Raw genomic sequence first — 9,875 nt, forward strand, 5'->3', positions numbered from 1 at the left:
CCGGGAGAGGGTGAGATGTAGCCTATTGAAGTCTGAATCCAGAGCCTGGAAAAGGCTGGGCGCCTAGCTTGACGTTGCTAGGCAACTCCGGAGGCGGGTCCGGCGCCGAAAGAACAGGGTTTGGCCTCGTCCCCGCATCGCATTGGCCATTCTCTGCAGGGTCCCGCCCTAAGGGGCTGGCGCTAGAAACTCTACGCTTCCCAGGCGCCCCTCCTGGCAGGCACGCTCTGACGTCACGTCCGGCGCGAAGACGGCGGCGTCTCCGCACGGTCCGCGGGGCACGCATTGCCAGGTAGTTGGTTCGTGGGCTGTGGAGGCGACGGAGCCGGCGGCTGGTGGGGCCGGCTCGGCCGGCTTAGGGAGAACCTGCCTGGGTGAGAGGGCGCGGGGTGAGGGAGGGAGGGGCTGCGGGCCGCCGTGGCTGCCTTCCGCTCGGCCGCTCGGGACCTGTGGCGCGGCGTGGGCCCCGCTCACCTGTCCGCGGCCGCCGCCCTCCCCCTTCCAGGATCCTCTCGCTGTGCCGGGCCAGTTAGTTCGCGCTCATCCCGTGCCTCCTTTCCCCAAACTTTGATTTCTCCCATCAGGCCCCTCTTCACGACCCTGGACCCCATCAGCATCCCCCCGGCCAACCCAATATGGCCCCTGGCCCCCAAGAGGCTCTCAGTGTGTTCTTGCCCTCCGCGTGCACCTCTCACCTTGACCCAAGCCCTTGTGCTGATAAATTTGATTGAATAGAGGACAACTTCCCCTTTCTCTCTTTTCGACTACAGGGGCTTTATCTTGCATACCCTCGCTTGGGCTGGCCAGAGTGTCACTTCTGCCTCCCTGTCCTCCAGACCATGGACGGCTCCTTCGTCCAGCACAGTGTGAGGGTTCTGCAGGAGCTCAACAAGCAGCGGGAGAAGGGCCAGTACTGCGACGCCACCCTGGACGTGGGGGGCCTGGTGTTTAAGGCCCACTGGAGCGTCCTTGCCTGCTGCAGCCACTTCTTCCAGAGCCTCTACGGGGATGGCTCAGGGGGCAGTGTCGTCCTCCCTGCTGGCTTCGCTGAGATCTTTGGCCTTTTGTTGGACTTTTTCTACACTGGTCACCTCGCCCTCACCTCAGGGAACCGGGATCAGGTGCTTCTGGCAGCCAGGGAGTTGCGAGTGCCAGAGGCCGTAGAGCTGTGCCAGAGTTTCAAGCCCAAAACTTCAGTAGGACAGGCAGCAGGTGGCCAGAGTGGGCTGGGGCCCCCTGCCTCCCAGAATGTGAACAGCCACATCAAGGAGCCGGCAGGCTTGGAAGAAGAGGAAGTTTCGAGGACTCTGGGTCTAGTCCCCAGGGATCAGGAGCCCAGAGGCAGTCATAGTCCTCAGAGGCCCCAGCTCCATTCTCCTGCTCAAAGTGAGAGCCCCTCCTCCTTATGTGGGAAACTCAAGCAGGCCCTGAAGGCTTGTCCTCCCGAGGACAAGGAACCTGAGGACTGCAAAGTGCCCCCAAGGCTCTTCCAGGCTGAAGGTGCCCAGCTGCAGGGCCGGAGTAATGAGGTACTGTGCCCAGGGTACTGGGACTGGGAAGGGAATAGAGGGAATAGACAATTTTTTGGTATAATAGGGACCCTGGGCCTCGTGTGGTATGTGATGGCTGACTCACACCTGTAGTCCTAGCACTTTGGGAGGCCAAGGAGGATGGATCACTTTAGCTTGGGAGTTTGAGACTAGCCCGGGCAACATGGTGAGACCACATCTGTACAAAAAAAATCCCAAAATTAAGCCGGGCATGGTGGCTCACACCTGTAGTCGTAGCACTCTGGGAGGCTGAGGTGGGTGGATCATCTGAGGTCAGGAGTTCAAAACCAGCCTGGCCATCATGGTGAAACCCCATCTTTAAGAAAAATTTTTAAAAAAAGAAAAGAAAAATAAAATAGGCTGGGCGCGGTGGCTCACGCCTATAATCCCAGCACTTTGGGAGGCCAAGGCGGGTGGATCACGAGGTCGAGAGATTGAGACCATCCTGGTCAACAAGGTGAAACCCCGTCTTTACTAAAAATACAAAAATTAGCTGGGCATGGTGGTGCGTGCCTGTTAGTCCCAGCTACTTGGGAGGCTGAGGCAGGAGAATTGCTTGAACCCAGGAGGCGGCAGTTGCGGTGAGCCGAGATTGTGCCATTGCACTCCAGCCTGGGTAACAACAGCGAAACTCCGTCTCAAAAAAAAAAAAAAAAAATTTAGCCAGGTGTGGTGGCACACACATACCAGTTGTCCTAGTTGCTCAGGAGGGTGCGGTGGGAGGATCACTTGAGCCCAGGAAGTAGAGGTTGTAGTGAGCTGATATCGTGCCACTGCCCTCCAGCCTAGGCAATAGAGCAAGACCCTGTCTCAAAAAAAAAAAAGGAAAAAAAAAGCCAGGTGCGGTGGCTCATGCCTGTAATCCCAACACATTGGGAAGCCTAGGTGGGCAGATCACAAGGTCAGGAGTTTGAGACCAGCCTGGCCAATATGGTGAAACCCCGTCTCTACTGAAAATACAAGAAAAATTAGCTGGGTGTGGTGGCAGGCGCCTATAATCCCAGTTACTTGGGAGGCTGAGGCAGGAGAATTGCTTGAACCTGGGAGGCAGAGGTTGCAGTGAGCTGAGGTTGCACCACTGCACTCCAGCCTGGGCAACAGAGTGAGACTCCATCTCAAAAAAAATAATAATAATCTGGATCCCAAAACAATCTCTGTTAACGTGGGTTTGGAACAGGCTTTTTCCAAACGAAGCTGGTGACCTCAGGCTGACCTTTCTGCAAGCCCCCGCTGTTCATGGTTGCCACCTTCCTGAAAGTAGTGGGCAGCATCACGGTTACAGGTGTTTCCCCAGGGTGGTGTTTGCAGCCGAGCTTCCGGTTTCCCCCAAACAGAGCCACTTTCCTCCGAATCCAAGATTCAGATGCTCTCTGCCCTAGGCCCCTGAAAGAACAGTCCCTGATGAAGGGACTTGTCAGGGTTGGAGTTTGGGATGGAACTGGAGCTGGGTCCCTATAACCCCTGTTGATTAATTTGGACCCCACCCCGTTCTGCTGCCTGTTTTGGTCTAGTGGGAAGTGGTGGTTCAAGTAGAGGACGACGGGGATGGCGATTACATGTCTGAGCCTGAGGCTGTGCTGACCAGGAGGAAGTCAGATGTAATCCTCAAGCCCTGTGCTGCTGAGCCAACCCTGAGCTCCCTAGCAGCTGAGCCTGCTGAGAACAGAAAAGGTACAGCGGCAGTCGAATGCCCCACATGTCATAAAAAGTTCCTCAGCAAATATTATCTAAAAGTCCACAACAGGTAAACGTTCTGTTTTTCTATTTTGTTTTCCTGTCTACCATTCCATGTTGGGGGAGGGGGTCCTGCACTTCCCATTTCGGGGTGAGGCAGGGGCTGGGGGATCCATCTCAGACCCACATAGTGCCTGGTCTTGGCACACCTCTGATGATCAAAAAGTTAGTCTGCTTTGGGTTGGATCTTCCTCGCTCTCTTGTGAGTACTCTGCTTGGAGATGGGTCTGTGAACATCTTGTCAACAGGTTCTACCCACCGTGGACCTTGACCTCCAGCTGGCTTCTGCCAGCAGAATGGGAGACCTGTGGCCCCTATGTCAGAGCTGAGGCCTAGCCTTAGGTGTTTCTGAAGCCTGGCAGCTGGGGCTTTGGGCCACAATGCTGAGCCTTGGGTTAGTGTTACCTGTGTTCCAGTGAAGTGTTCACTCTTGGGTGTCAGTGGGGCATTCAAGTCCATTTGTGTAAAGCTTGTGTCCAATAAAGTCACCAGGAACTCCACGGACTGTTAAAAGTTTTATTTTTGGGCCGGGCATGGTGGCCCAAGCCTGTAATCCCAGCACTTTGGGAGGCCGAGGTGGGTGGATCACAAGTTCAAGAGATCGAGACCATCCTGGTCAACATGGTGAAACCCCCGTCTCTACTAAAAATACAAAAAAAATTAGCTGGGCATGGTGGTGCGTGCCTGTAATCTCAGCTACTCAGGAGGCTGAGGCAGGAGAATTGCCTGAACCCAGGAGGTGGAGGTTGCAGTGAGCTGAGATCGCGCCATTGCACTCCGGCCTGGGTAACAAGAGCTAAACTCCGTCTCAAAAAAAAAAAAAGAAAGTTTTATTTTTACTTTTAGTAGAGATGAGTTCTTGCTATGTTGCCCAGCCTGGTCTCAGACCCCTGGGCTCAAGCAATCCACCCACCCTGGCCTCCCAAAGTACTGAAATTACATATTTTTTTGAGTCTCACTCTTTCGCCAAGGTGGGAGTGTAGTGGTGTGATCTCAGCTCACTGCAACCTCTACCTTTCGGGTTCAAGCAATTCTCCTGCCTTAGCCTCCTGAGTAGCTGAGACTACACGCATGTACCACCAAGCCTGGATAATTTTTTGTATTTTTTAGTAGAGTCGGGGTTTCACCATACTGGCCAGGCTGGTCTTGAACTCCTGACCTCATGATCCACCTGCCTCAGCCTCCCAAAGTTCTGGGATTACAGGCATGAGCCACTGCGCACAGCCCCCAGGGGCTACTTTAACTTAAAATTAAATAAAAATTCAGTTCTTTAGACATGTTAGCCAAAGCTGAAGTGGTGAGGAACAATGTGGCTCCAGGTGGCTGAATCGGGTGGTGCTGACATAGCATATTTCTGTCATTGTGGGGAGTCACCTTGGGTAGCACTGTTCCAGAGTCCCTGCAGGGCCTGTGTGGATGGCAGCCCTGTGACCTGCCTTCCAGTCCTGCCACTCCCAGCTAAGACATCACTAGTCTATCATGGCATGTTTTCTTGCCAAGTCAGGTTGGGCCACACGCTAATAATTACCTGGAACGGGAACTAGGGGGAGACCTGTTTGCTGTCCCTGTGCACTGTGCTTGGGGCAGCTGCTGCCAGTGGAATATTGGGATAACCTCAGAGTGTTGGGGGTCCTGGGGCAGCCTGTGTGCTGCTGGATGCTCACTCTCAGGCACTCTGCTGGGGTAAGCTTGGGGCAGTTTCCATCCCTTTCTGGGGCTTCAGCTTGCTGGACTGGCCCTGACAACTGGGAGGGGAGTGATGGCTTCATGAAGTCATTTTGATGGGGATTGAGGAGAGTTGCTGCAGAGGCTGAGGTTGAGAGAAATGCTTGGCCCCTGGCTGGTGGGAGGAGCTGTCGCAGGCTGCACTGGGGCTCTGAGGTCCAGTTCGTTTAGTTCGTTCATTCAGCAGTCTACCAGGTGGCCAGCAAGGCTGTGTAGGTGTTAGAGATGCATTTAAGGGAACAAAACAAAGGCTCTTGTGCAGGCCACCTGCTTGCAGGGCAATGCAGATGACAGATAAGTCCATCTGCCTGTGGTAGACGGTGAGGAAGTGCTGTGGAAAAGGAAAAAGCAGAGGCGGGCCAAGGGGTCAGGGAGTCATGGTCATTCGATTAGATTGTGATTTTAAGTAGCCGGGGTCTCAGGAGGTTTACTGAGAAGGTGAGATTTGAGCGAAGACTCAAAGGAGGTGAGGAAGTTGACTAAGTGGGTGACTGGGGAGCATCTAGGCAGAGGGAAGAGCCAGGGCTTTGGATTAGGAGGAGCCTGACAGGGTGACAGTCAGCAAGGAGGCACATGGCTGACCCATGTGGCCAGACAACACCCCCGGAGTGAAGCAGGCAAGGTGAGAAACACATTTTCTTCACCATGAGCAAGAGTGAGCTGTACCCAGAGTGGGCAGCCGGTGGTATGCTTTCTATTGTTCAGGGGGAGGGGGCTTGTAGGTCTCCCAGGAGAAGCTGTTGCCGAGCTAGGTGGGGCAGTGGAGTCAGGTGAGGCCATTAGATCTGGCCATGGGTTTGAAGCTCTGGGAAGACTGTTTCTTCTCCAGTAGTCAGGACCTAGGAGCTGTTTCTGCCTTCTGACAGAATGCGGTCAGCAGGGCCTTCCCATCGGCCTCTGTGCTGCTCAGATCCGTGGTGGCCCCTTAGGACCTGTGTGAGTTTCTTGCCATGGCACTCTCCCTTGTGGAGAGTCTCCATGCTGGGGAGACTTCTGGGGCTGCCCCTGCACCAACTGGTGTCACCTCAGAACACATGTTCCCCTCAGAGGGGAGCCAGAGGGGGCCCTGGGTGAGGGAGAGATGGGAAACCCTCTCAGCCCCCCCACCCCTGTGGCTTCTCCTGGCAGGAAACATACTGGGGAGAAACCCTTTGAGTGTCCCAAATGTGGGAAGTGTTACTTTCGGAAGGAGAACCTCCTGGAGCATGAAGCCCGGAATTGCATGAACCGCTCGGAACAGGTACTTGGGAGCTGGCCCAGGTACTTGTGGGCAGGGCCTGTGCCACATTGGCCTCTCTGTTTTTGTGCCATCCGGGAAGGGCCCCAGGACACTGTCTGAGAGAGGTACTGTAAATTCAGGAAAGCTGTGGGGTCCTTAGATGTCATCAAGTCCATGCCCTGGTATAGGGGACACAGGTCCTGAGGGTGGAAGGGACTGGCATAGGAGGGACTTTGTAGGGGGCATTTTGGATTTGCCTTCCTAGGCCCCTGGCCCACCCACCTTGGGCTTTGGAGAAGGGGAGCCTCCACAGAGGATGGCAGCTGGGAAAGGCCCCCTGGACGCCTCCCCGCAACACCACTGCTGGCTTCTATGTCAGGGCCAGCTGAAACCCAGACCCACTCTTTCTAGAGGACTGTCAGTCCCCTCAGGGGCCAGGGACTGTGGGTGAGGCCACCTGGACCCTACCCTCAGTCTGTCTGGGCCTGAGAAGGGCCTGGTGTGCGGTGGGCTTGCAGCACTCAGTGACAGTCATACCAGGCAGGTTACATGTTACCCTTTCCCACCCTAGCGTCCCCACCCCTCAGGCAGACTCTTCCCAGCAGCGAGTGGAAGCCCGGGCAGAGGCTGCTGTTGCAGGCAGAGGCCCCCGCTGATGCTGGCCCCGCTTGCCCCTCACACTGCCAGGTCTTCACGTGCTCTGTGTGCCAGGACACATTTCGCCGGAGGATGGAGCTGCGGGTGCACATGGTGTCTCACACAGGGGAGATGCCCTACAAGGTCAGGCTTTGCCTGTCTCCAGGGCCAGGGGTGGGTAGCCCCAGGATCCCTTCTGCTGAGCCCTTTACATGGGTGGTATCAGGCACCTCCCTCATGGTAGCTGTCAGGGAGCCTGCCTTCCCTGCTGCCCAGTGCCCCTTTATCTGGGCAGGGCTGCTGGCTGTAGCCTCACCTCCAGGATCCTTATTGAGCCCTTGTTTCTTTCCATGGAGGACAGGCTCAGCATCCACTGGGCAGCTGAGCCCTGAGGGCCCTCCCCAGCTCCATACTTCACACCAGATCGGGGGCCTCTCTTGAGTTCCTACCCTATAGCCTGAGGGTGGGTGGCAGGGTTTCATGGGTGCAGACTGCCCTGGAGGTGACTGTGGGCCTCTTTTTCAGTGTTCCTCCTGCTCCCAGCAGTTCATGCAAAAGAAGGACTTGCAGAGCCACATGATCAAGCTGCACGGAGCCCCCAAGCCCCATGCAGTAAGTGATAGGAAGGGTTGGGCATGCTTTGATGCTGGCATTGTAGCAGGAAATTAGAGATTTGGAGAGATCAATGGGGTTGCAGGAGGATTTTATTTAACGTGATTATGGGCTTAACGGAATTGCTTTTTAATTTTGAGTAAAGGACAAAGAAAATGAGGTGCCTTTTATGCACCTGGGTGGTACAGGATGATGAAGCAGGAAACAAGTTTACAGAAGCCAGAACAGAGAGCAGTTAAAAGTTAACTCGTAACATGTTTTGTGATGTACTTTACATTTGAAAAGTAACATTTTGAGAAACACATTTTCTTCAGCATGAGCAAAAGTGAGCTGTTCCCAAAGTGGGCAGTTGGCCATGAGCTTTCTGTTGTTTCGGGGCGGGGACTTGTGGGTCTTCCAGGCAGCCCTGCCTTGCTCTCACCCTGGCCTTGGTGGCTCTGCCTGCAGTGCCCCACCTGTGCCAAGTGCTTCCTGTCTCGGACAGAGCTGCAGCTGCATGAAGCTTTCAAGCACCGTGGGGAGAAGCTGTTTGTGTGTGAGGAGTGTGGGCACCGGGCCTCGAGTCGGAATGGCCTGCAGATGCACATCAAGGCCAAGCACAGGTGTGTGTCACCCTTTCTCTCCTGGGGCCCAGTCCTGCTGCCAGCCCAAGCTAGCACCAGGCAGGGAAGATAGAGTTTGCTGACATTTACACAGATGAGTATGTCCTTGGCCTTCACGTTGAATCTAGTGCCTACAGCCTTTCTGGGGTAGTGGGACCCAAGGGGCAAGCAGGTATGCCAGGCAGGAGAGGCTGGGGGGAGGTGTTTCAGGCTCAGATAACTCTGTGCTCAGGGCAGATTCCAAGTTTCCTTAGTTTCCTGTGACTTCCTGCTTATAGATGCCCTTCTGCTCTGGGGGTGGAGGTGGTGCCCCTTTCCTGGCACTGCCCAAGCCCTTTTTTCCACCAGTCATGTTCCTAGCTGTAGCAGAGCGAAGGGGCCACTTCTCTTGGTGATAGCCTCTGCCCCATGTCCCCACCATAACAGGAATGAGAGGCCACATGTGTGTGAGTTCTGCAGCCATGCCTTCACCCAAAAGGCCAATCTCAACATGCACCTGCGCACGCACACAGGCGAGAAGCCCTTCCAGTGCCACCTCTGTGGCAAGACCTTCCGCACCCAAGGTGAGGTCCGCCCCACCCCGCCGTCCTGCCCCTCCCCTCCTTGTCCCGAAGCCGAAGCAGGCTGAGCTCCTGCCTTGTGCCCACAGCCAGCCTGGACAAGCACAACCGCACCCACACTGGCGAAAGGCCCTTCAGTTGTGAGTTCTGTGAGCAGCGCTTCACTGAGAAGGGGCCCCTCCTGAGGCATGTGGCCAGCCGCCACCAGGAGGGCCGGCCCCACTTCTGCCAAATCTGCGGCAAGACCTTCAAAGGTACCTGGGTGACCCTGGGGGAGCCATTTCCTGCTCACCCAAGTTAGAGGGTCTCTGAGGAGGAAATGCTCCCTGCTTGCCAGTGAACATCTTCTGTGCACTACATGTTAGATTTGAAAGTGGACCTGCTTTGACTGAAAGCAGGTTGTCCTGTGCAGTAGTGACTGTGGGTGGCACTGGAGAGCCTGGCAGGGCCTGTGCAGCACTTGTAAACCACTGGCCCCACGTACAGCAGAAAGAACCCCCCACCCCTGCCAGTGGTTGAGCCACCTCCCTTGCTGTCTATCCCAACCTCCTGCTGTTTCCTCGAGGGTCCCCGGGCTTCTGCACTATCCGCTCCGTGTTCTCCTCCCTCCCGCAGCTGTGGAGCAACTGCGTGTGCACGTCAGACGGCACAAGGGGGTGAGGAAGTTCGAGTGCACCGAGTGCGGCTACAAGTTCACCCGACAGGTAGGCCAGGCCCTGGGTGCCTTCCCCTCCCCGCGGTCCCCCAAAGTCCTGAGCTTGCCCTCCCCGCCAGGCCCACCTGCGGAGGCACATGGAGATTCACGACCGGGTGGAGAACTACAATCCACGGCAGCGCAAGCTCCGCAACCTCATCATCGAGGACGAGAAGATGGTGGTGGTGGCGCTGCAGCCGCCTGCCGAGCTGGAGGTGGGCTCGGCGGAGGTCATTGTGGAGTCCCTGGCCCAGGGTGGCCTGGCCTCCCAGCTCCCCGGCCAGAGACTATGTGCAGAGGAGAGCTTTGCTGGACCAGGCATTCTGGAGCCGTCTCTCATCATCACAGCTGCTGTCCCGGAGGACTGCGACACATAGCCCACTCCGGCCACCAGAGCCCATGTGGCCCCACCCAATAAACCGTGTGGCTTTGAACTCGTGTATTTCAGCCTAACGGCCTGTTCTCCAGTGTCCTGCATTTGGGGAAAGGCTGCCTTCCCACGTGTGTCCTCAGGACAGAGTGGTGCCCTGCCGATCCTGTGTG

The 9,875-nt window shown here is 56.0% G+C and overlaps 1 protein-coding gene across 7 annotated transcripts; it reads left to right on the forward strand.

Annotated features, from left to right (window-relative positions):
- The first annotated feature begins 229 nt into the window (after positions 1-229).
- On the forward strand, positions 230-9,774 carry ZBTB48 (zinc finger and BTB domain containing 48). 7 transcript variants are annotated; one of them, XM_035307590.2, is made up of 11 exons: positions 230-292; positions 771-1,529; positions 3,062-3,294; positions 6,138-6,249; positions 6,916-7,038; positions 7,390-7,476; positions 7,924-8,078; positions 8,505-8,641; positions 8,728-8,892; positions 9,254-9,342; positions 9,413-9,774. In XM_035307590.2, the coding sequence occupies exons 2-11, from the start codon at positions 840-842 to the stop codon at positions 9,707-9,709; spliced, it is 2,088 nt and encodes a 695-aa protein (XP_035163481.1). In that variant the 5' UTR covers positions 230-292; positions 771-839; the 3' UTR covers positions 9,710-9,774. The 7 variants fall into 7 exon arrangements, with proteins under 7 accessions (XP_035163481.1, XP_078186364.1, XP_035163484.1 ...); XM_078330238.1 differs by having other exon boundaries at positions 6,916-7,008; positions 9,204-9,342; XM_035307593.3 differs by having other exon boundaries at positions 6,916-7,008.
- The last annotated feature ends 101 nt before the right edge of the window (positions 9,775-9,875 follow it).

The sequence above is a fragment of the Callithrix jacchus genome, chromosome 7 (assembly GCF_049354715.1).
Source record: "Callithrix jacchus isolate 240 chromosome 7, calJac240_pri, whole genome shotgun sequence".
NCBI classification, from domain to species: domain Eukaryota; kingdom Metazoa; phylum Chordata; class Mammalia; order Primates; family Cebidae; genus Callithrix; species Callithrix jacchus.